Source organism: Amblyomma mixtum, chromosome 10 (assembly GCF_055824585.1).
Source record: "Amblyomma mixtum isolate Tamu chromosome 10, ASM5582458v1, whole genome shotgun sequence".
In the NCBI taxonomy this organism is placed as follows: Eukaryota; Metazoa; Arthropoda; class Arachnida; order Ixodida; family Ixodidae; genus Amblyomma; species Amblyomma mixtum.
In genome coordinates this window covers 22,446,390-22,472,445 of record NC_143021.1, presented here as the reverse complement: position 1 = coordinate 22,472,445, position 26,056 = coordinate 22,446,390, and the positions used below count along the sequence as shown (strand labels likewise).

At 50.7% G+C, this 26,056-nt stretch overlaps 1 protein-coding gene across 1 annotated transcript in view; it reads left to right on the top strand.

Annotated features, from left to right (window-relative positions):
* The first annotated feature begins 2,745 nt into the window (after positions 1–2,745).
* Positions 2,746–26,056, top strand: part of LOC149325328 (chymotrypsinogen A-like) — a 421,762-nt gene continuing 398,451 nt past the window's right edge. The window contains exons 1-2 of the mRNA XM_089564235.1: positions 2,746–2,751; positions 3,498–3,601. Coding sequence (XP_089420361.1) covers positions 2,746–2,751; positions 3,498–3,601 — 110 coding nt within the window. The remainder of the gene's footprint in view (positions 2,752–3,497; positions 3,602–26,056) is intronic.

Here is a 26,056-nt window from a genome sequence, read left to right as displayed (position 1 = left end):
TTACATAAGTTAAGTTGTCTTGGTCTGCACCCCAGTGTCATCGATAGGGATCATTCGTATCTTCAGGGCCGCATGCAGCGTGTTTTGATTAATGGTTCGCACTCAGGTTATGTAAACGTTTCCTAAGGTGTACCGCAGGGGTCTGTTCTTGGACCCCTTCTTTTTCTGATTTATATCAATGATATTGTTTTGGATCTTACCTGTAAAGTTCGGCTCTATGCTGACGATTGTGTCGTTTACACTGTTGTGGAAAATTCCTCTGATGCGTAAAAACTACAGGGAAACTTGGATTCCATCCAGTCCTGGTGCTCAAAATGGCAAATGTCTTTGAATGCCACAAAATGCCAATTTGTCTCTTTCACTCGAAAGCGTTCCCCATTACAAACAAATTACTCACTACATAATGTTCCCTTGCAAAAAGTATTTGAATACAAGTACCTCGGCGTTTATTTTTCATCTAACCTAACATGGACGAGGCAAGTTGAGTACACTACATCCAAAGCCTGCTGAATGCTTAATTTCTTAAAAAGAAATTTCCATAAAGCACCGTCTAATGTCAAACAACTCCTGTATTTCACTTACATCCGACCAATTCTTGAATATGCCTGTCCTGTATGGGACCCCCAGTTTGCTTACTTATGTGATATGCTCGAGCGCGTCAAAAATAATGCTGCGAGATTTGTGTCCAATAATTACAGCTTCTCAACTAGTGTCACGTCTCTTAAAAACCACCTTGGCTGGGGATCTTTAGCTAACCGCAGGAAACATTTGAGATTACAAATCATGCATCGCATCTATTTGGAAAGCTGAGCATTGACAAAGGCCGGTATCTGCTTCAACCTCATTTTTTTTCTAGACGAGTTGATCATCAGTGGAAGATCCGAGAGATTAAGTGTCGCACAGATGTTTATAAAACCTCGTTCTTTCCACGGACGATCAATGAGTGCAACAGGCTACCAGCCGGCGTCACTGAGTGCTGCACGGAAGGTCAATTCCGCGCATTTTTATCTTATGCGTGACGTGGCGCGCAGTTGTCTTGCGCGTGTATTTTTCATTTCATTAGTGTTATTTTATTTGTCGAGCGTAGTTGTCTTCCTTCAGTGCATGTTTTTTCTCATCTATTAGTTGTGTGATTGTATTTCTGTTATTACGTGTATCTTTCGGCCAAATGAGCAGATGTTATTGTGTCCCCCCCCCCCCCCCCCCTGCAATAATGCCCTTGGGCGCTGCAGGTATCTGTAATAAATAAATAAATAAATAAATAAATATGGTTCGGTGGTTCTTATCACAAAAATGTCAGCAGCCACCTCTGTGTCCAAATAGTACGCTTGTTGCCACCACGCCGCAATGCTTGATGAGCCCACCGTTATAAAAACGGAGTGTGGTATTACTGGGTTCCAATACAGCCATACGCAACTTGCGGTACACCGACAAGGGTATGATGTTAGCTTGTGAGCCAGTGTCAACTTTAAACACCACTTCTCGGCTGCCCATCTTCGCCTTGATGCGCCAGTCGCGGTTGCTGTCGACAGTTCCAACAGCGACGGTTAGCACTTCGAAGCTTTCGTCTTGCTGAATCTCGTTTACACCCGCAGTTCTGCAGCAAGACGCGAAGTGGTTCAATCCATGGCACGAGTAGCATGCCTTTCCATATGCTGCGCAACGGCGAGGGGCGTGTACTCGGCCGCAGCGAGTACAGCGGCCGTCTTGTTCAGGACGTCTCGGTGTTTTTGAGATATGCATGCTCGAGCTAACTGCATCCACGTCCGTCTCTTCTTTTCTTGCGTTCCAAACTTTGTTTTTACGAGCTGCAGTCTATGCCGTCTTGCATAAAGCCACAGCTTTTTCAAGCGTCAACTTTTTGTACCTTAGCATTTTCTCGTCGTTTTCGTGACAAAAACTATTTGATCACGCACCATGTCGTCGACCATTGTGCCAAAGTTGCAATGCCTGGCTTATTTCTTGATATCCCGAAGTAACTGCTCGAAGGACTCCCCTTCATCTTGGATGCGAATGCGAAATATGTATCGTTCGTGAACGTCGTTTTGCTGTTCGACGTAATGCGACTCGAACTTTCCGACCACTGTATCATAGTCCTCTTTGATTTCCCCTGTGGCAAAAGTGAAGTTATTGAAGACCTCTAACGCGTCTTCACCCGCCAAGCTTAGAACCTGTGCAGTTTCCACGGCGCTGTATCTTGGCTTTTCAATGCACGACGTTGCTTGCGAAAATATTTCAAACTTATGCTTGAAGAGGCTCCAGCTTTTACCGCCGGCTCCGGTGATGCGCAGTGGCTCCGGTGGTCTGACGCTATTCATTCTTGCTGCTTGTAGTCGGCAACCACCACCGCTGCTCTCGGACGAGGGTGGCTACCCCACTTCTGACCCCATGTATCGAGAGGTTGTCCGGAATGACGAACGGCACAGTCAGGGAACAACAACTGGCAAGGTTTATTACGATCCGTGCATGTATAGGGCCGTGTGGGGAGAGAAGGCAGGGTGAAGAAGAGAGGAGGCAGTGCAGCAAGTTGCACATGAGCTGGTGATAACAAACAGGCACCGGCACTGATATGATACAGGTCCTACGTAGGGCAGAAAGGAAGGTGCATTAACGATAGGCTGCGCGAGCACGAAAGTACTCAGAATAAGACAGCCGTCTCAAACTTACTAATTAACCGCGCGAACCGGAAGGATTATTTCGCCCTCCTCGATCATACGCGCTTCATTAGCAGTTATCTTATCCAGAATGCCGGTGAAATCTGGGATGGCTTTGCCATCATGAAAAACAGCAGAGCAGTGTCAGGGCGCCATCCATCTCGTTGGTACCTAAAGAAATAGCATTTCTTCATCATCGTATCCATGAGGCGCGCCAAGCTGCAAGTTGAACCTCCCTCAATCTTGTTACCTTGTTGTCATCGTTTAGACTTGTTTGCCTATTGTCACTCCATTACACTTTTTTGACTGTTGTCGTCGTTTGCACCTCGTTTGCACCTCGTTTTGTTTTCCTGGGTTTTTTTAGCAAATGTAGAGACAATTTATTCCACCTCATGATAGCGGGACACATGTGTCTAATTTCGCCATTCAGTGCTGTAGTGCCTTGAGTCTGTGTGTTAATCTTGCAGGGATGCGGTATACATTCATGTCTTTCTGAAATAAAAATGCCAGTTATCAGTCAGCGCTTGTGTTGTTGTTTTTCTTTTCTGTCGTCCCATCTTCGCGCTATTGCGAACATGATCGTGAACCAACAAGCCTTACTCACCACTTTTATGGAGTAAACGTTTGTTTGTGCCGATGCCGGTTGCTTGTACCGCCTTGTGTCGATGGCCGCGGCACTCTGCTGCCGTGCAGGCCACTGTGATGCTTTGCCGTTGAAAACACCCAACATCAACTCATTCCCGTTCAATGACGTGTTCCGTTTCGAATAAGAATTTGTGGCACACAAACGTACTTTCACTTACTGGCATGATGCTCTTTTTCTTTTTCACTATATTTTCGAAGGTGCTACTGGTCATCAGGACTGTGTCTGACGTTTACCGCTACTGCACTGGAACGATCATCACCCAAAACCACGTTCTGACTGCGGGACACTGCACGTTCTACACGTAAGTAGCTGCTGTATCCGTGCGCTGCGGTTCCTTTAACTTGTCTGATGGAACCCTAGCAGCGGCGCTCATACAACACTTCTTGGCTGTTCCATTTCGTCGGCTTTGTCAAGATTTCGGGTAGCTTCACTACACCGCCATGCCGAAGACTTCTGCTGCTAGAACAAAAATATTCCTGTTCACTTTTAATGAAGGTCTCACCGAGACCTTGTGGGAGTTATCATCCTTCATAAAAAGTAAGTTATTTGTAAAGCGGTGATTTTAAACTTCCACGCGGATGCAGTGCATTACCCTCGTTTCCTCATCTTGGGGTCCTTGGTTTGAGTAGAAGCGAGAAGCATATAAATAAAAGAAATTCGGAAACGGGCAGCCCAGCACAGCTACCACACACATTAATTAATCAAAATAAATGAGCCAGGACAAAAAAGAAATCAGAAAATTTACTGTTACATCAAAATATAATTACAAAATATCAGGACGCACGACATGCGTGGAGTGCGCGAACAGGGAATGAAACGGGAGAGTTAAAAAAGAAAGGCAGGGATATTAACCAGAAAGGTGTTCTGGTTGGCTACTACGCACCGGGAAAGAGGATTAAGGGGATTGAGAAGGGAAAGAGAGAGGGAGCCAGAGGCACTGTCCCAACTGGTCCCTCAAGCCAGTCACTCTCAGGAAGCTAAATAGTAGCAAACGAATGAATAGATGAACTTTATTTTCCCCTTGAACAGGGAGGGACCGCAGGCGAAAAGTTACAGCCTATGTAGCTTTAACATGCGTGTGACCCCGTACAAAATAACACAAGTAGTAAAGCGCCGTACAGTGCAGTTCGCAAACGGGACCAACAATTTACAAGGCAACAAATATTTAAGCAAAATAATAGCATGAATACCGTCGAACACAAGAGAACGCCGACACTTGAAGCTACGCAGTTCTGCTAACAAAGTGCCCTGGGAGATAAGTAAAGATATCATTTTCCTTTGCGGTATATTTATTTAATAATTGAGGCAATGAGATCTGTAGCGCCTGTTTACCATAGTTTGTTCTTGCGCGTTGTAGAACCCACTTGTCACGGCATCTGGTGAAGACATATTTCTCTTTTGGTCATCTTTGGTTGCAGGCCTTTTTTTCGTACCTGTCTTTTTTTTCGCACCTGTAACCAATCATTAACAGTCACCAACTTACCCAGCAAGACGTTCTTTTAATTCTCTTTTGGTTTTAATTTAGCGAGGGACATAACAAAAGTAGATTTTGTGGGAGAAGAGAACCTGAGATAATACACTAGCCGGTATTGAAAAAGGACATGACAAGTGCACTGAAGAGGAATCTGAACTTGTCTTTTAACAGCCGGAACTCGGTCTACACGTTCCGAGCATTCTTAGAAACTTCGAATTATTGTTCTGTGCAGCCGATTTACATAATTTAATTCTGAGTAAACGTCTCAGCTCCCGCCTTTTTTTGAACTCACCGCACACAATAGTAGGAGCCAAGCAACCTTTCAGCCAGTCCCGTGGCGGCTTGCCGCTCTGCCATCGGTGGGGTGATACATAGCGATCGGCGAAAGCAAAGAGTCCATCCGTCTTTTTATTACCCCCGGCCTATTTTGCGGCTATGCAGCCTCTGACTAGGTCTATTTATTCATGGAAACCTAAAAAACAAAAGAAAGGTGAAAGCGAAGCCGCCACGGGACTGCCTGAAAGGCACTCCACGTGTTAGTTGACTCCTCCTACCGTCCGCGATGAGTTCAGAAACAGTTCGGAAACCGGGACTTTAATTCGATTTAAATTATGGTGATCGGCCGCACAGGATTATAGTTCGAAGTTTCTTAGAATCCTCGGAACGTGTTGATCGAGTTCCCGCGGTAAAAAGAGGAGATCAGATTGCTCTTTAGTGCACTTTTAATACAAATAATCTTGTACTGAAGGAAAAACTCAGCTCTATGAGCGATGTAACTGGCACCGGCAATTAATCTAATCGCTTTCTTTTGGAGCATTAGTAATTTATTATTAATAGTGTTTGATGTTGTGGCCCAGACCAACTGACAACAGTGGATATAAGATTGAAATATGGAGTTAGAGATTATCAGTTTAGGATTTGGGGGAAATTCTGACGTGATCTGTAAATGACGCTAACCGACTGTTACACTCTCTTTGCAATACATGTTATGTATTTTTTCAGTTTCATATGTGCATCAAAGATGGCGCCCAATGGTTTGAAGCTGTGAATAATTTCTATTGCGTTATTATTATCCACTAAAAGGGCGTTTATAAAGTCACCTTAAAGTTGAAAGGACGAAAGAAAACTGCTTAAGATTTCTTGTAATTGACGAGTTCGTTTCACCTGGACCACTTGTTAAAGACTCCAGTTCAATGTTTCCTTTCTTAATAGATTATCTCTAGATGAGTTGGTAAGGAAAAAACTTGTATCTTCGGCGTACAGAACATATCTAACGTCGGAAGCAATCTGAACTATATCGTTAACATAAGCATTAAAAAAAAACGGAGCGAGAAGGCTGCCCTGGGGAACTCCACGTTGTATAGGTTTTAAATAAGACAGTTTACCATCAAGAGTCACAGCCTGTTTGCGCTGACTTAGGTACGAGCGAAACGTATTAAGACAAGAGTCGCGGATGCCGTACCTTTCTAGTTTATGAATTAATCTTTCATAGTTTAAGACATCAAACGCTTTACTAAAGTCCACAAATATGCCTAGTGTTATATTCTTGCATTCAATACCGTCTAATATAATTTCTTTTTGCAACAGCAAAGCAGATTCTGTGGACCATCCTTTACGAAAACCGAACTGACTGTCAGTAATTAAAATGTTTGTAAAGAATTAAGTTCTCGGTGTTTTTAAGTATACCTTTCAATAGGGCTTTTGCAAAAACTTGCAAAACAGAAATTTATCGGCAGTTGGATACTTCGTTCTTATCTCCTCCATTAAAAATAACTGCAAACTTTTGATTTTTCATTCATGAGGCAAAAGTGGCAGAAGATAAGGAGAAGTTGAAAATATATCGAAATACGAAGCAATGAATGTAAATTTTATGGGCCTTGAGGTCGAGAGTTGGACGAAAGCTCGTCTGGCCGGGGACAAACATATGGACGGTGAGGAAGGAACGCCGACCAAAAGAAAAAACAAAAAACAACAAGACGTTTCGCCTCCCGCACGGGAGCCTTGTTCACACTGAAATGAAGCAAGCCGCGGAGTGGCATTAAGTATGCTTGAAGAGAGGGCGCAGAGAGCGTGCGTAGACTGGGTTAAGATTTCCACCGTTGCGGTTGAGGGTGTGACTAGCAGTCTGGACGATTCCAAGTGCTGGCGAGGACGTGGCTTATTTTCGGTTGACAGCACGTGTGCCCGGCCCCGGTGGATGTCACGGCCTCCTGTAGATACTGCATGCTCGGCGATAGCATTGGAATCCACTTTTTTGTTACGCACATCGTTAGTGTGTTCTTTTAGCCGCCTCTTGAAGTTACCCGTTTCGCCAGTGTGTACGTCGGAACAAGGAACCTTATACACTACGCCAGGGTATTTTCCCTTGGGAAGGGGGTCTTTGACGTTCACCAATGCGTTGGTAAGAGTTCCAAAGAGTGCTGCAAGGAACATGTGTTCGAGTGTGGCCTTGCTACACCAACTACACGGGAAAAATAACTGTTAAATTCTTGCACAACCATTTCACCATCGCTCGAAAAATGTCCTAGAATAGACCTGTCCTTGCACATGGCAGAGTTCAAATTCAAATTCAAATTCTTTATTTCTGCCTTGTATAGATACAGACAGCGGAGGCGCAGAAAAAGCTGAGAGACAGCTTGACTAGGCCGCAGCCCCCTTTCGCTTGGCAGCAGCTTGACAGCAAGGCTTTTAATACAAAAGGCAGTTGCAAAGCGTGATAACAAGTATACAATAATGAGCAGGTACAAGAGAAAACGAAAGAACATTATACAATATTGACACAATATTCACATTGGGTAGACACAGGTAATGGCAGCAAAGGAAAAAAAAAGAGAAAGAAGAAAAAAAACACAAAACAAAAATCCTCCATGCTAGGATACAAAGCACGCAAAGACCTGTTTGACGACGCCTCTAAGTCGTTGACAAGCCTCCACGTACGTCTGCTGTCAGACCGTGCATCGAAAAATATTTCCGGCAGTGCATCCGCTTTTCAAGCCTAACCATCACATTGACTCTGTTTCTGCATATCTGAAACCTTAGTCGCAACTCGCCGCAAGAAGGCGCACGCCATACTTGCCTCCACAGAAACTCTTTTTTTTTTAATTGCTGGCAATATTTCTGCTGACATCCACCTGCTATCAACACTACGCTGCTTAATTTGGAGACACCGCGTGGCGGCCTGCTTAAATTTCTTGAACAGTTTAACGAATTCTTCATACATCTCACCAGGAGGCACGGTTTTTAAGAAATTGTAGCAGTCGTATTGCGCTAATAACTCGTCCAAAATTTTAGGATCTGTGACAGTAATTTCTTTTCTGCAATTCAGAGTAGACGCCAGGCAAGACGGCTGGCCGAAGTCGCAGCAGATAAAGTAGTGATCAGCAAGTTTTTGACGAACAACAACTGAACGCGTTGTAATATTGTGAGCACGAACATTGATATGGTCAATACAAGAGACAACCAGACGGTTAGATAATATTGTCGCGTAGTGGTGACTGGAGTACGGTGAACAGGAAAACAGTGAGAATGTCTTCGAAACTTTTTTGACGGAACAGCGCAAAACACCGGGACAAGAGACAAGCGCTGTCCTCCTTATTCGGGCTGACATGCGCCCGCAAAGAACTGAATCACTAGGCGGCGGCGTAGCACCAAGCTTGCTGGGCGGTCGTCGAACAGAATGACCGCCGCTGACGGCCGTGCTCTTTTTAAAGCTGATAGCGAACCTTCGAGATAAAGCTTTAGATGTTACTAGAACATTCTGGCACAAACTAGAATCGGCTCCGTCCGGATGCGATCCATCGAAATAAATCTAGGCGCGTCATGCGTCACAAACGAAGCGATAAAGCGGCGTGCCGGCAGCCTTGAAGCATGAACAAATAAACACAACAAACAAACGCTACAAAGATTCGCGGCATTACTGCCCTCTCAAACAAGCATCGCCTCAATGCTTTAGAAAATAATGCGGCTATCAACAATCAAAAACGGATTGTGGAAAAATAAACACCGAATGTGGAAACACGGCGTCCTTTAGAGTGCATGATAGGGCTTTAGGCGTACGACATGGACTACTTCGGATCGTACGCGGCGTCGCTGGGATGCAGTCATTTGGTCAGGGACGACTTCATAGTCCAATTCACCTAGCCGACGAAGAACCTTGTACGGGCCGAAATAGTGTCGCAAAAGCTTTTCGCTCAATCCTCGGCGGCGAATGTGCGTCCAAACCCAGACTCGGTCTCCTGGCTTGTATTCCGCGTCGCGTCTTCGTAGGTTGTAGCGTGTGGCGTCGGTCCGCTGCTGGTCTTCTATCCTTAATCGGGCAAGTCTTCGGGCTTCTTCTGCGCGTTGTAGGTAGGCGGCGACGTCGACGTTATCTTCCTCGGTAACGTTCGGCAGCATGGCGTCCAGCGTGGTCGTGGCCTCCCTGCCATGGACGAGCCTAAAAGGCGTCATCTGGGTGGTCTCCTGCACTGCGAAGACTACGTAAGGCAAGATGACATCCCAGGTCTTGTGCTCGGCATCGGCATACATGGCGAGCATATCGGCGATGGTTTTGTAGAAGTGCTCGGTCAGTCCGTTGGTCTGCTGGTGGTATGCAGTTGTTCTCCGGTGGCTGGTTTGGCTGTAATAAAGGATGGCTTGCGTCAGTTCCGCCGTGAATGCTGTTCCTCTATCAGTGATGAGCACATCGGGGGCGCCGTGTCGCAGAAGAATGTTCTCCACGAAAAATTTGGTGACTTCTGCTGCTGTTCCTTTCGGTAGGGCTTTTGCCTCGGCGTAGCGGGTCAGGTCGCTATAATGACCCACTTATTTCCAGATGTTGATTTCGGGAACGGGCCAAGGAAGTCCATGCCGATCTGCTGAAACGGCCTTGAGGGGGGTTCAATGGGGTTCACAAATCCTGCTGGTGGGGTTGGAGGGCTCTTTCGTCGCTGACAATCTCGGCAGGTTTTCACATAATGTGCGACATCGGCAGACAGTCGGGGCCAGTAATACTTGTCTTGAATGCGGCGGAGGGTGCGAGAAAACCCCAGATGTCCAGCTGTCGGCTCGTCGTGTGAGGCCTGAAGAACTTCTCCGCGCAGACTTACAGGTACAACAAGGAGGTAGGCTGTCTTGTTCGCTGCAAAGTTCTCCTTCACGAGGATATCGTTCTGTAAACAGAACGAAGACAATCCTCGCTTGAACGAGGCGGGGGGTGAATAAACCTTGCCTTCCAAGTATTCGATGACGCATTTTATGTCGAAGTCCGCGCGTTGCTGTTGAACAAAAGAGCTGGAGCTGATGGGTCCCAGGAAGGCGTCCTCATCGTTGTCCGGCGGCGGTGCATCTACAGGGGCTCGTGACAGGCAGTCGGCGTCAGAGTGCTTGCGTCCGGACTTGTAAACGACGGTTACATCAAACTCCTGGAGCCGCAGGCTCCATCGAGCCAGGCGGCCGGAGGGGTCCTTCAAACTGGGAGCCAGCACAGTGCGTGGTGATCGCTGACCACCTTGAATGGTCGTCCGTGAGGGTAGGGGCGGAATTTCGACGTAGCCCAGATGATGGCAAGGCACTCCTTCTCAGTTGTCGAATTATTAGCTTCGGCTTTGGACAGGGAACGGCTAGCGTACGCGATGACCTTCTCCACTCCGTCAATTTTCTGAGCGAGGATAGCGCCTAGGCCCACACTACTTGCGTCGGTATGAATTTCAGTCTGGGCGTTTTCATTGAAGTGCGCGAGGATCGGTGGGGACTGTAAACAACGCTGAAGTTCCTTGAAGGCTTCTATTGGCGGCGCTTCCCATTTAAATGGCACATCTGCCTTTTTCAGGTGGGTCAGTGGCTCGGCGATGCGTGAAAAGTTTTTGACGAAACGTCGGTAATACGCGCACAGTCCGAGGAATCTGCGCACAGCTTTCTTAACGGCCGGTGGCGGAAATATTGCGATAGCAGCTGTTTTCTGCGGGTCTGGGCGTACTGCCTCCTTGCTAACAATGTGGCCTAGAAACAGCAGCTCTTCATAGGCAAAGTGGCACTTCTCTGCTTTTAAGGTTAACCCGGACGATTTGATTGCATCTAGTACTGTTCGAAGCCTTTTCAGGTGCTCTTCAAAGCTCGAGGCGAGGACAACAACGTCATCTAAATATACCAGACAAATCTGCCACTTCAGGCCTGCCAGCACTGTATCCATTACTCGTTGAAATGTCACTGGTGCGGAACAGAGACCAAACGGCATCACCTTGAACTCGAAGAGACCATCTGGAGCGATGAATGCGGTCTTCTCGCGATCTCTTTTATCGATATCAATTTTCCAGTAGCCGCTCTTGAGGTCCATCGATGAGAAATACCTGGCGGTTCAGAGCCGGTCCAGCGTGTCGTCGATGCGAGGGAGGGGGTAGACGTCCTTCTTTGTGATGTTGTTCAAACGCCGGTAATCAACGCAGAATCGAAGTGCACCGTCTTTCTTTCTCACTAGAGCAACAGGTGCCGCCCAGGGGCTATTTGAAGGCTGTATAACGTCGTCGCGCAGCATTTTTTCCACTTGGTCCCGGATGGCTTGTCATTCTCGCGGCGACACTCGATAGGGGCTCTGGCGGAGAGGTCGGGCGTGCTGGTCGGTTATAATGCGATGTATGGCAATTGGCGTTTGAATGCAATAAAATACTTAAAAAAATTAAGTATTAAGTATTAAAATTAAGTATTAAGCACAGTCACCTTCGCAGCTTCATTTTTTTCACGCACCGCCGCGGACTGGAATGGCCTTCCCGCTGACATTGCAACAGTAACCTGTCCCGCGAACTTCGCACGCAGAGCTAACACCTTTTTGTCATCATCATAACGCATGATTACTTTGTCGCACCAAACGTTGTACCCACCCCTTATGTAATGCCCCTGAAAAGGGGTCTTTAAGGAAGTAAAATTGATTGAAGTCCTCTTGTAGGCACGAGACACCGGAGCCTCCAGGTCAGGTTAGAAAGAAATTTGCTGTCGTGCCCTACGTTCACCAGCTGTCCCACCGTTTAAAGCAGGTAGACCGCAGATATGGGGTAGATGTGCTTTTTTCAGCACCTAATAAGCTGGGCAAAATTTGCGCCAGGGTTGATAGGGAAAGCAGAGAAGAAAAACAAAAAAAGAGTGTGAAGTAAATCATGATTTAAAGTTCGTCCCTTGTGCCAAGGTTGTGGTGTACATGGTTCCCTTCACGTGGGGCAAGAACTGTATAGGCCAGACGGGAAGATGCCTAAATTCCCGCCTGCGTGAACATAACACCTCCTTGAAAGGAGTCCCTTCCTCGAACCTAGTCTTGCACTACAAAGAATGCAATAGTAACACCTCCGCGCTTGCTGCCCAACAATGTTTTCCACTCTTTAACGACGCAAAAGTCTTATACAATAACAAAGATAGATTAACTAGGGAAATTAGCGAAGCATTTCATATTCATAAAAACCACGACACATGCGTAAGCACTCCATCCGTCCTTGTTCATGACTGTGAGATATCGTTTCTTGAAGATCATGGCTGATTGTAACATCTAATCAGTGTTGTTGGCGTCGATCATACGTGCTCCTGGTTGTTTGTAGAGTATATTTTTTCGTGTTCCGTGCAATAAACCTTCAGTTTCTAGTCAGCGCCTGTCCCGTCGTCTTCTTTTCTTGTGTCCGTGTTCCTGCGCTGTTTCTTGCTCAGGGCGATATATTGGTGGCCAGCAACACACGGGTTGAACACGAGAACCACCTCCGTCTCCTCTTCGAGCGCCTTGACGAACACGGACTGGTGCTGAAACCTCAAAAGTGCATCTTCAGCATCGAAAGCCTCGACTTCCTTGGACATCGTGTCACATCTCAGGGTATCCTGCCGCTGGACTCCCGAGTGCAAGCAGTGAAGGACTTTCCCGCCCCAACTTCTTTCCGCAAGCTTCGCGAGTTTCTCTGCCTTATCAATTTCCATCGGCGCTTTATCCCCTCCTGTTACCAAATTCTCCAGCCACTCAGCTGGCCGATGCCACCCTCCTAATGCACCCTCTTCCGAGTGCCCAAACACGTCCGATGGTGGACGCTTCAACAACGGCAGTAGGGGCGGTCCTTCAGCAACACGACGGCTGCACGTGGCAACCTGTTGGCTTATTCACAAAGCGCCTCAAGCCCGTGGAGGTACGGTACTGCACGTTTGGAAGAGAGATGCTGGCAATATACTGCGGTATCAAGCATTTTCGTTTCTTTCTTGAAGGCTGCACTTTTTATATCCTAACGGACCACAAGCCTCTGACCTTCGTGTTCAAAAACAACAGCTCTTCCTACTCCGAACGTGAACTCCGACAGCTGACTTTTATCTCAGAATTCACCACTGACATCCTCCCCGTCCCAGGTGCCGAGAATGAAGCAGCCGACGCACTTTCCCGTATTGATGCACTCTCTACCTATCCTGCCTCCGTGGATTTCGAAGCGCTCGCCGCCGCCCAAGTCGGCGATCTTGAGCTATGCAAGCTAGGTAACGGAAATTCATCGGTGATATTAGAGAGTTATAGCATATCGTTACCGTGTTTCCGTTACCATTTACCGTGTTACCGGACGCCGGAGTTTCCGGTTAGCGCTGCGCACGCCAGAAGACGTTTTAGCATACCGTCTCTCCGGTCTCTCCCGTAACAAGTTACCGTAAGGCGAAAACGAATGATGATGATGGTAGATGCCCCAGCATTAATTACAAACAGAAATACGTATGCATTGAAAGCATTTCTTTGCAGTGAGGTGCTACATGCTCTTTAATCATTTTTTTCTCTGTATATTGTCACGTTGTAGTGACGACAGCCCAACGGTCAGGAATACAGCAACAAGGCTTGCAAACGAAGCTCGTTATTTGGGCTGACTTGCGCCCTCAAAAGAACTGAATCACTCGGCGGCGGCGTAAGCAACAAGCGTGCTCGTCAATCGTCGAACTACGAATGTCCGCCGCTCGCGGCATCGCTCAATTTAAAGGCGGCAAGGAAACTTCCAGATAACAGGACAAGATCATCTATAGTAATCTTGAAAAACCTAGATGCAGCCTTTCATGGCCGCGATCAATCGAGATTAGTCTGGTGGCTTCTCGCGTCACGAACAAAAGTGATAACAACCCTTTCCTGCAGCCTTGAGCGTGAACGAACAAACATTACAATGATACGTGGCATTACCCCCCTTCCAAAGAAGCACCGTCTCGATGCTTTAAAATGAAAATAAACACGGAGAATGAAAACTTCGAGTCCTTTAGCGTTCATAATTTGGCTTCAGGCGTACGACATGTACGACTTCCGGGCGTGTGCGGCGTCGCTGAGATGCTGTCGTGCCGTCGGGGATGACTTCATAGTCCAGGTCACCAATGCGACGGACAACCCTGTACGGGCCAAAGTAGCGTCGCAGCAACTTTTCACTCAATCCACGGCGGCGAACCGGCGTCCGTATCCAAACACGATCACCTGGCTTGTAATGCGTGTCTCGTCGGCGCAGATTGTAGCGTCGGGCGGCGGTGTGCTGCTGGTCTTGAATGCGAAGCCCCGCAAGTCTTCGGTCTTCCTCGGCGCGATGAAGGTAGGCGGCGACGTCGAGGTTGTCTTCGTCGGAAACGTGCGGGAGCATTGCGTCGAGTGTTGTCGTGGGCTTCCTGCCGTATACCAGCTGGAAAGGGGTAAACCTGGTTGTCTCCTGGACGGCAGTATTATAGGCAAAGATCACGTAGGGCAGAATGGCGTCCCACGTTTTGTGTTCGGCGTCGATGTACATGGAGAGCATGTCTGCGATGGTCTTGTTCAGACGCTCTGTGAGTCCGTTGGTTTGTGGATGATAGGCAGTTGTCCTCCGATGGCTTGTCTGGCTGTAGTTTAAAATGGCTTGCGTCAGCTCCGCTGTAAACGTCGTTCCTCTGTCTGTGATGAGCACTTCCGGGGCGCTGTGTCGCAGGAGAATTTGTTCGACAAAAAGTTTTGCGACTTCTGTTGCGGTACCACTAGGCAACGCATTTGCTTCGGCGTAGCGGGTCATGTAGTCGGTGGCCACGATTATCCACTTGTTTCCTGATGAAGAGGTCGGAAAGGGGCCGCGGAGGTCCATCCCTATTTGCTGAAAGGGCTTAGTTGGCGGTGGTATGGGGTTCAGGAGTCCGGATGGTCTAGTCGGAGGCGTTTTGCGTCGCTGACACTCACGGCACGTTTTCACGTAATGGGAAACGTCGGTAGCTAGCCGTGACCAATAGTACTTCTCCTGGATGCGGTGCAGCGTGCGAGCAATCCCGAGATGTCCTGCAGTCGACTCATCATGACATGCCTGCATAATTTCTTTCCTGAGATTTTTGGGCACGAAAAGAAGATGCACTGTCCTGTTCGGCGCGAAGTTCTTCTTCAGGAGGACATTATTGTGAAGGACGAAGGACGACAGCTGCCGCTTGAACCCTCGGGGAGGCGATGCGGTCTTGCCTTTCAGATAATCAACTAGGCTTTGCAAGTCAGGATCCGAGTGCTGCTCCTGCGCGAAACTGCTGGCGCTTACCGGTCCTAAGAAAGCGTCGTCGTCTTCCTCTTCGGGTGCTGCGTCAACAGGAGCTCGTGACAAGCAGTCTGCATCGGAATGCTTGCGGCCAGATTTGTAGACTACAGTTATGTCGAATTCTTGAAGACGCAGGCTCCAACGAGCAAGGCGGCCGGAGGGATCTTTTAAATTGGCCAGCCAGCACAGAGCATGGTGATCGCTCACAACCTTGAATTGTCGTCCTATAGGTAGGGGCGAAATTTGGACGTGGCCCAAATAATCGCGAGACATTCTTTCTCTGTCTTCGAATAGTTGGCTTCGGCTCTCGACAGTGAACGGCTAGCGTACGCGATAACTTTCTCCTGTCTGCCATTTTTCTGAACGAGGACCGCTCCTAAGCCCACCCCGCTTGCATCATGTCATGTCACGTTGTAGTGACGGCAGTCCAGCGGTCAGGAATACAGAAACAAGGCTTGCAAACGAAGCTCGTTATTTGGGCTGACTTGCGCCCTCAAAAGAACTGAATCACTCGGCGGCGGCGTAGAAAGAGAAGTTTATTTTTTTCTAATGTGAACCAAAATACAATGAAAAACTGCTGAACTCAATGCTCTGATCAGTCAAGCACATGCGCAGTGACGCAGCACTGAGCACGTCAGTAAGGCAGTAAGAAAGCCGACACTCGACCGCCGCGCAGGACGATGAAATATGTCGACCATTTGCGCAAGAACTCATCCTCACTCATTGACAGTGCGTCCACGCATGCTTGCTCAAAGAGGCGCGTGCGGAGGCGCTGCAACATTGGAAACATTGCTCTTTGCGGACGCCCATTTAAGGAAACCGCTCCACGCTGCCGCCACAAAACGAACATGCCGACACACAAGAGCATATTTGTAAACAGTTCGCGTGAACTAGTGCGTGCTTCGAGGCGGGTTAAAAACATCCGTAACACCAATACCCAAAAGGTGCGCGCCACTACACAGTCGAACATAGCGTGCCGCAACGTTTCTAAAAGACCGCATTGCGGGCATCGGGCGGAGGGCGCCACGCCCCACGCCGCAAGGCGGTCTCTTGTGTGCAGGACCCGCCAGCCTCGCAGCCAGCCGAAGTCCCTGACATCTGCAGGAAGCGCAGCTGAGGTCAGTTGGCGCCAGCGTGCCCGTCGCGTTTTCTGGAGTTGTTCGCGTGTCAGCTCAGCTACCGTTAGTGCTTCACACATCCTGGAGGGCGGGGTTTCATCAACATCCAGATCGGGCACGCTGGCAGAACACGACGCCAGTGTGCGACGCACGTTAACGAAAAATGCCGGCGGCTGCTCGGCTGTAGGGCCAACCACGTGTTGTGTAAAAAATTACCGACGATTACGTTACTTCCTAATGCGAAATTTGAGCGCAGCAAATAAGCTGTTTCACCTTTTCGATAGATTCAGGCAAAGAAATCGAGCAACACATGTATGCGCTATCACAGAATTTTTTTTTTATTTTTCACACGTATTCGCAATTTCGGCTCGGGCGGTGCACATATACAGATCCGCCGCCACCGATCTGGCTCTCTGATTGCCACCGCACAGGGGTTGCATTGGAGGAGGAGCGAAGTAAGGAATTAAGTTCGAGCCGGCGCTTTGACAACCGGAGACTCGCAGGAAGAGGGGGGAGGGGGGCGGCGTGTACACCCAGCGGCAAACGATGGGGGCAGAAGCGCGCGCAGCAAGCGGACAACACGATAAAGGGAGGAGGGAAGAGATAGCAGCGACTGACTCATGCCGCTGACGCCGATAGCGCTGGGGGGATGAAAGCGGGGCGGAGCTGGTTACGAGGCCGACGACAACGACAACGCCGACGACGACGCGAAACCCAGGAACGGACGCCAAAGAGCTGCGCTCTAAAACACGTTACGCGCTGTACCCAGAAAGTATGTGAGGAGTGTTCTCCCGGGATAGTCTGGGTTGCGTACAAGATCTCGTACTCCTCGCAAGGCGAGCACATTGCACATGGTGCGGATACAAGGTATACCAAACCCACCCATGTACGATGGAAGGCGCATGAACATTCGTGACACAAGTTCGGTTTTGCCCACCCAAACGAAAGAGCCACAGGCCGAGGTTAGCCTGCGAGCAAACGTGCGCGGTGGGTTTGCGACGCGGGCGAGAAAAAAACATGCGGCTAGGATTGTCGACTTAACTAAATAGCAGCGCTCTGCCATTGAAAGGCGGAAAGTTGACGCTCCCATACTACTACTCCCATAATACTACTCCCAGGACTTTCACTCCCTGCACCCACTCCACCTCGCCCGCAAGGTTCGGTGTGAAGGTGCCAAACCTTAGTGCCGTGCTTTTTCCCCTGTTCAATAGGGCCCCTGATATCTCGCTGTACTCGAGAAACAGCCGCGAAAAAGCGGCGTAGCTATCCTCGTCCTTGAGGAAAAGCGACACGTCGTCGGCGTAGGCCGAAACTTTTATTTGGCCCTGGCCAGGCAGAGGGAAGCCGCGTATGGATGGACTGTCATTAATGCGCCGGATGAGTGGATCCAGGCATAACACGAAGAATGTTGGGGAGAGAGGGCATCCTTGCCGTATGCCCCGCGTGACTGAGAAGGGAGCGCTCTGGTGGCCGTTTACGGAGAGATGAGCGTTCAGGTCTGCGTAAAGTAGGCGCAGCCTGCTGACAATTTGCGGCCGGAATCCGAAGGCTTCGAGGACTCCGAACAAATACGAGTGTTCCACCCGATCGAATGCTTTCGCCTGATCGAGCGAAACAAAACACCCGGTGAAGCCCGTCCTGCTGGCAAATGTGAACAGGTCTCTTGTGAGTGCCAATGCAGAAAACACAGAGCGGTCAGGCACGCTGCTGGTTTGAGCCCGGTGGGTTAGGGGAGGTAGGATCGTCCGCATTCTTCTGTTCAGTAAAGATGCGACTATTTTGTAGTCTGTGTTTAAGAGGCTTATGGGCCGCCATGCTTGAGGGTCGGAGGGGTCAACGCCCGCTTTCGGAATGAGTATGATGCGACATTCGCGGAAAGAGTTCGGACGTAACCCATCCGCGAGAAAGCCGTTGATCATTTTCAGCAGTGCACCTTGGATCTGGTAAAAAAACGTTGAATAAAAACTTGTTGGAATGCCGTCTGGACCGGGGGCAGAGGCTGCATTCATACTCTGCAGGATGGCGTGCAGCTCTTGGCTTGTGGCTGGTGCGCAAAGGTTTTCATGCAGCTCTTCAGCTACTCGTGGCAAGTTTCCAAAAAAGCTTTGTAGAAGCCCGTCATAACCATCTTGAAGATTTAGCCAACTGTCCGTAGAGAACAGGTTCGAGAAGTGACTTGCAAAGAACGTGCAGATATCGGACGCGGTTTTGCTTTGGGTGCCGTCTGGGAGTGTCACGAAAGGCACAGTAGCGGGAGCGAATTCCTCTGCCGTGCCTGCGCGTACGTGTCGTAGCACAGCCGGGTCTGATATAGGCCGCCCGAGCTGGTGTGCGCGACTAGCTGCCCGTGATGACTGGCAGAGCAACACGTGGTAACGTGCTTTGAGTAGGCTCAGGTAATCGCTCATGGCAAAGGTTAAGGGTGCTCCCGTCTGCACTATACGGATGCGCTTGAGGGTGTCATTCAGTGCATGAGTTACCCGGCGTCTGCGGTCTTGACCGGCTGCCACCAGAGTTGCCTGCCAACGAGCCTTGAGTGTGTCCCATGAATCAGTTGCAACAAAGCTCTTGCACGATGCGGCCAACGCCGTACGTAGCGACGCCACGCTTTCCGGGTCCGCCAGTAGGCTCGTGTCCATGCGCCACGTAACAGTACGTGGGGTGTCCTCACCAAAGTCGAGCCTGACTGACAAGGGGTGGTGATCGGAAATCACCGGCGTGCCTGCAGGGAACGCGAGAACTTCGCAGCTAACGACAAAAGAAGTGAGCCCTGGTGGAAAATAGAATTTGTCTATCCGACTCGCTGACTGTGCTCTCTCCCACGTCGCTGCAAAGGCATCCCCGTGAAGCTGCACCCACGCGTCAGACAAGCGGAACTGAGTCACGAGATCGCGGAGCGCGGGGGCACCGCAATAACGGCGACCGTGACCCTGTCCGCGGACGTCACGGTCGATGTTAAGTACACAATTGAAGTCACCGACGATGAAAGTGGGGTAGGGATCAAGGAGGAATGAGTCGAGACGCTCAAAAAAATCAGAACTACTAGTCTGCCGTGCTGGCGCATATACAACCAACGCACGTACCCGCCGCTGGTTTAGTGTGAAGTCGACCGCAAGAGTGCGGCCGTCCAGCCCGAAAGTGCAATGAGCACCCGCGCGCAGGCAGGGGTTTACAAAAACGACACCAACACCGCACATATGAAAATCAGTCAACGAAAAATAACCAAAACAGAAAACCGGGTGGTGAAATTCAGCACATCAAGTGAAGTACGGAAGTTGCATTCCTGTAAAAACAGGATGTCGTCGCCCCTAGCCCTACCAAAGTGCATCGCCTCTCTCTGTCTGTCTACGGATCTGTCTACGCCCTCAAAAGAACTGAATCACTCGGTGGCGGCGTAGAAAGAGAACTTTATTTTTTCTGTTTTAACATAGAAAATACAAAACAAAACAGATGAACTTAATGCTCTGATCAGTCAAGCACATGCTCAGTGACGCAGCACTGAGCACGTCAGTAATGCAGTAAAAATGCCGATACTCGACCGCCGCGCAGGACGATAAAGTATGTCGACCATTTGCGCAAGAACTCAGCCTCGCTCATTGACAGAGCGTCCATGCATGCTTGTTCAAAGAGGCGCGTGCGCAGGCGCTGCAACATTGGGAACATTGTTCTTTGCGGACGCCCATTTAAGGATGCCACTCCACGCTGCCGCCACAAAATGAACATGCCGACACACAAGAGCATATTTTGAAACACTTCGGGAGAACTAGTGCGCGCTTCCAGGCGGGTTAAAAACATGCGTGACACTAATGTCCAAAAGGTGCGCGCAACTACACACTCAAACATTGCGTGCTGCAAAGTTTCAAGCAGACCGCACTGCGGGCATCGGGTGGAGGGCGCCACGCCCCACGCCGCAAGGCGGTCTCTTGTGGGCAGGACCCGCCAGCCTCGCAGCCAGCCGAAGTCCCTGACATCTGCAGGAAGCGTAGCTGAGGTCAGTTGGCGCCAGCGTGCCCGTCTCGTTTTCTGGAGTTGTTCGCGGGTCAGCGCAGCGACCGTTAGTGCTTCACGCATCCTGGAGGGCGGGGTTTCATCAACATCCAGATCGGGCACGCTGGCAGTCAACGACGTCAGTGTGCGACGCACATTAACGAAAAATGCCGGGGGCTGCTCGGCTGTAGGGCCAACCACGTGTTGTGAAAAAAACACGTTACGCGCTGTACCCAGAAAGTATGTGAGGAGTGTTCTCCCGGGATAGTCTGGGTTGCGTACAAGATCTCGTACTCCTCGCAAGGCGAGCACATTGCACATGGTGCGGATACAAGGTATACCAAACCCACCCATGTACGATGGAAGGCGCATGAACATTCGTGACACAAGTTCGGTTTTGCCCGCCCAAACGAAAGAGCCACAGGCCGAGGTTAGCCTGCGCGCAAACGTGCGCGGTGGGTTTGCGACGCGGGCGACAAAAAAACATGCGGCTAGGATTGTGGACTTAACTATATAGCAGCGCTCTGCCATTGAAAGGCGGAAAGTTGACGCCACCGAGAGGCGTTTCTCAGCGTTCGTGCGGAGGTTAGTCCAGGTTTCGCGGGCTACTTCTCCGCTGGCGAGGAATACTACTCCCAGGACTTTCACTCCCTGCACCCACTCCACCTCGCCAGCAAGGTTCGGTGTGAAGGTGCCAAACCTTAGTGCCTTGCTTTTTCTCCTGTTCAATAGGGCCCCAGATATCTCGCTGTACTCGAGAAACAGCCGCGAAAAAGCGGCGTAGCTATCCTCGTCCTTGAGGAAAAGCGACACGTCATCGGCGTAGGCCGATACCTTGATTTGGCCCTGGCCAGGCAGAGGGAAGCCGCGTATGGATGGGCTGTCGTTAATGCGCCGGATGAGTGGATCCAGGCATAACACGAAGAATGTTGGGGAGAGAGGGCATCCTTGCCTTATGCCCCTGGTGACCGAGAAGGGAGCGCTCTGGTGGCCGTTTACAGAGAGACGACCATTCAGGTCTGCGTAAAGTAAGCGCAGCCTGCTGACAATTTGCGGAGGGAATCCGAAGGCTTCAAGGACTCCGAACAGATACGAGTGTTACACCCGATCGAATGCTTTCGCCTGGTCTAGTGAAACAAAGCACCCGCTGAATCCCGTTCTGCTGGCAAATGTGAACAGGTCTCTAGTGAGTGCCAATGCATCAAACACAGAGCGGTCAGGGACGCCGCTGGTTTGAGCGCGGTGGATTAGGTGAGGTAGGATCGTCCGCATTCTTGTGTTCAGTAAAGATGTGACTATTTTGTAATCTGCGTTTAAGAGGCTTATGGGCCGCCATGCTTGCGGGTCGGAGGGGTCACCGCCCGCTTTCGGAATGAGTATGATGCGACATTCGCGGAAAGAGTTTGGACGTAACCCTACCGCGAGGAAGCCGTTGACCATCTTCAGGAGCGCTCCTTGGATCTCGTAAAAAAAATTTGAATAAAAACTTGTTGGAATGCCGTCTGGACCGGGGGCAGAGGCTGCATTCATGCTCTGCAGGATGGCGTGCAGCTCTTGGCTTGTGGCTGGTGCGCAAAGGTTTTCGTGCAACTCTTCAGCTACTCGTGGCAAGTTTCCAAAAAACTTTGTAGAAGCCCGTCATAACCATCTTGAAGATGTAGCCAACTGTCCGTAGAGAACAGGTTCGAAAAGTGGCTTGCGAAGATCGTGCAGATATCGGCCGTGGTTTTGCTTTGCGTGCCGTCTGGGAGTGTCACGAAAGGCACAGTAGCGGGAGCTAATTCCTCTGCCGTGCCTGCGCGTACGTGTCGTAGCACAGCCGGGTCTGATATAGGCCGCCCGAGCTGGTGTGCACGACTAGCTGCCCGTGATGACTGGCAGAGCAACACGTGGTAACGTGCTTTAAGTAGACTCAGGTAATCGCTCATGGCAAAGGTTAAGGGTGCTCCCCTTTGCACTATACGGATGCGCTTGAGGGTGTCATTCAGTGCATAAGTTACCCGACGTCTGCGGTCTTGACCGGCCGCCACCAGAGTTGCCTGCCAACGAGCCTTGAGTGTGTCCCATGAATCAGTAGCAACGAAGCTTTTGCACGATGCTGCCAACGCCGTACGCAGTGACGCCATGCTTTCCGGGTCCGCCAGTAGGCTCGTGTCCATGCGCCACGTAAGAGTACGTGGGGTGTCCTCACCAAAGTCGAGCCTGACTGACAAGGGGTGGTGATCGGAAATAACCGGCGTGCCTGCAGGGAACGCGAGAACTTCGCAGCTAACGACAAAAGAAGCGAGCTCTGGTGGAAAATAGAATTTGTCTATCCGACTCGCTGACTGTGCTCTCTCAAACGTCGCTCCAAAGGCATCCCCGTGAAGCTGCACCCACGCGTCAGACAAGCGGAACTGAGTCACGAGATCGCGGAGCGCGGGGGCACCGCAATAACGGCGACCGTGACCCTGTCCGCGGACGTCACGGTCGATGTTAAGTACACAATTGAAGTCACCGACGATGAAAGTGGGGTAGGGATCAAGGAGGAATGAGTCGAGGCGCTCAAAAAAATCAGAACTACTAGTCTGCCGTGCTGGCGCATATACAACCAACGCACGTACCCGCCGCTGGTTTAGTGTGAAGTCGACCGCAAGAGTGCGGCCGTCCAGTCCGAAAGTGCAATGAGCACCTGCGCGCAGGCAGGGGTTTACAAAAACGACACCAACACCGCACATATGAAAATCAGTAAACGAAAAATAAGCAAAAACAGAAAACCGGGTGGTGAAATTGAGCACATCAAGTGAAGTACGGAAGTTGCATTCCTGTAAAAACAGGATGTCGACGCCCCTAGCCCTGGCAAAGTGCATCACCTCTCTCTGTCTGTCTACGGATTGAAATCCCCGAACATTCAGGGAGAGGAGATGCACAACCGCCATGACTGCCAAGAGCACCGACGGCATAGCATACAACCTAAAGAGCGCTGCCATGGGCGGCGCTTGGCGCGCGCGGCACTTTTTTGCTAGAACGTTCGTTAACAGTCCCTTCGGATTCCGATGATTGGGGGTGGGCACGTTTGAAGTCTGGTCGGGAAAAGTCCATGTTTTCGGGGCCGTCGGCGCTTGTGGCCTCGCTCACCGGTTGCTGCGTGGTCTTGGCGACGCTCGCAGCTGAAGCCGATGCCGACGCCAGGGTCGCCGATGGGAGGGTGTGGCTGGCTGGTGACGGGAAGCGCGCGTCGTCCGCACCTCCAGGAGTCGTCGGTCCTGACACCTGGCCGCACGTCAAGTCGCCGGTCAGGCGAAGCGGCGTGACTTTGTCCGGTACGTCCACCAGGTCGCCCGACGCCACGCTCGACTCATCGCCGCTGCTGCTCTCGGTGTTGAAGGAAGCTGTGCGGGGTAGCGGCGGCAAGGGTTCCGCGAAAACAGCACCGAACGGCTCCACCTCGTTTGAAGGCGTCCCCTCGAGCTGCTCCTTCACGGGCACCTCCGTCGCGGGGGTGAGCTCGGGCTCCCTCGGGCTGCTGGTCGTAGGGACCACGTCGGCAACAGGCGTCCGGAGGGTTGGTGTGCGTGTTTCCGTGGCCACGTTGTCCTTACTCGGTTCCTTCCTCGAGGCGGCGGCCGCCGCATAGGACCGTGGCCGCAGGCAGTCCGCTGTGGCGTGGCTTCCACCGCAGCGCCTGCAAGCCGCTCCGCATCCCGCCGTGTCGTGGCCGAACACCTCGCAGCGAGCGCACCGCGGCGTTCGACACGCCGCGCCGATGTGGCCGTCCTGCCCGCAGCGGGAACACACCTTCCGGACGCCTCGGTAGTCAAACATGACGCGGTCGCCCTGGACGGTCAAGAAGTTCGGCACCGCCTGCTTCATCTCGATCCGGACCACGCGCGTCCCGTTGCCGACGTGACGACGGCCCTTGAGGACGGGATGGGTGATGTCAAGCACCTTGCCGTAGGAGCTCAGTGCCGCTGTCAGCGCCGCGTCTCCTACGAACAGCGGCACACGGAAAGCCGTCACGTGGACCACGGCAGGACCCACGCAGGCTACTGGGACGGAAGTGCCGTTCACGTTGAAGGCGCCTTCCACGAGCATCTTCTCCGCCGCCGCAGCCGAGGCCATGGCGACGCAGAACTTCATGCCTCCATGGTGCTGGAGGCTCTCTAGCCCTTTCGGGCCGACAACCAACTCGATGCCGTCGACGATGTCGTCAGCAGTCGCGTCGGAAGTAACTGAAAACTGGAAGCAGTGCGCCTTTGGGGGTTGGCGCACGGAACACGGGAGGGGCTGCAGGTCCCGGGCCTCCCATGACGTCACGGGTGGCCGGCTGGGCTGCTGCTTGCACGAACTTCACGCAGTTTGCCCGAGCACCGGCAAAGGCACGGCGCCTGGGCAGGGAGGCTGGTTGCGGTACCTCCGGGTCGCAGTGGATCCGGGGCCCGCCTGCACTTCTCGTTGAAACTTCTCAGGAAGCCAGCGCCGAAAAAACTTCGCTGGTTCTGGACGAGCTCGGGCAGCAACGAGCGTGCTCGGCGGTCGTCGAACTACGAATGTCCGCCGCTCGCGGCATCGCTCAATTTAAAGGCGGCAAGGAAAATTCCAGATAACAGGACAAGATCATCTATAGTAATCTAGAAAAACCTAGATGCAGCCTTTCATGGCAGCGATCAATCGAGATTAGTCTGGTCGCTTCTCGCGTCACGAACAAAAGTGATAACAACCCTTTCCTGCAGCCTTGAGCGTGAACGAACAAACACTACAATGATACGTGGCAATATAAAGACGTGCTCACTACTTCTCTGCTAACGGCCGGCTAAGTGGCTTCAAAAGTACCCTGACCAGTACACAAGTTTACTGCACTGAACGCACTAAGCTTGTGTATGCTGCGCTTACTGCGCTGCGAATGCTGTAAAAGACGCAGCTACAACACCTGTTTGCCGCGCGCAGCGTCGCTTCTTTGGATGTTTAGATCAATGGTTTGGATGCACGACTTGGATGTAAACATAGTGGCGCCATCTGATGACAGTAAGTTAAAGCACTTGAACTCTGGACTGGAGAAGCTTTTTTTTTCTGAATTTAGGGGTGAATATGACAAGCACTACAAGAATGTTTTTTTGTTTTTCCAGGAAGAAAACTATGAAAATAGAGAGAAAAATGTTAAAGCTGGCACAAAAGCTAAAGTGTTGTTGCTTCCTTGGCTACGCGCTTGGAGGAAGGAAAATTTGCGACGCGGATAGTTAGGCTTAAGTGCTCGAAAATCACAGAATTATCTCAACAACATGGGCTAGTTGTCACTTAAACCTCGACGTATGGGTGAGAGTATGCGAAATAAAAGCGAACCGCTACCATTTGAGTGACCTGTCGCATCAAAGAATCCAGCGGTGACATGCATTTATTCCGAAGCGGGCGAGCAGGGCGCCGCCATGTTTGTTTTGCAAGCGAAACGCTGTCTCCGCAACGCTAAAGAGTTTCCATAAAGTGCTACCGGCCCGGTAATGGGGGCGCATGCGCATATGTGCCCAGCCGAGCCCGGTAAACGGTAACCGAGCCCGGTAAACGATAACGTAAACACGGTAACGATATGCTATATCTCTCTACTGGCAGAAATACTGCTGCCGTACGCCACGTGCAAGTTGACGTGCGACACCTCTAAAGCAAACCCGCGACCTTTCGTGCCGCTCAACTTCCGACGAGCGGTGTTCGATTCG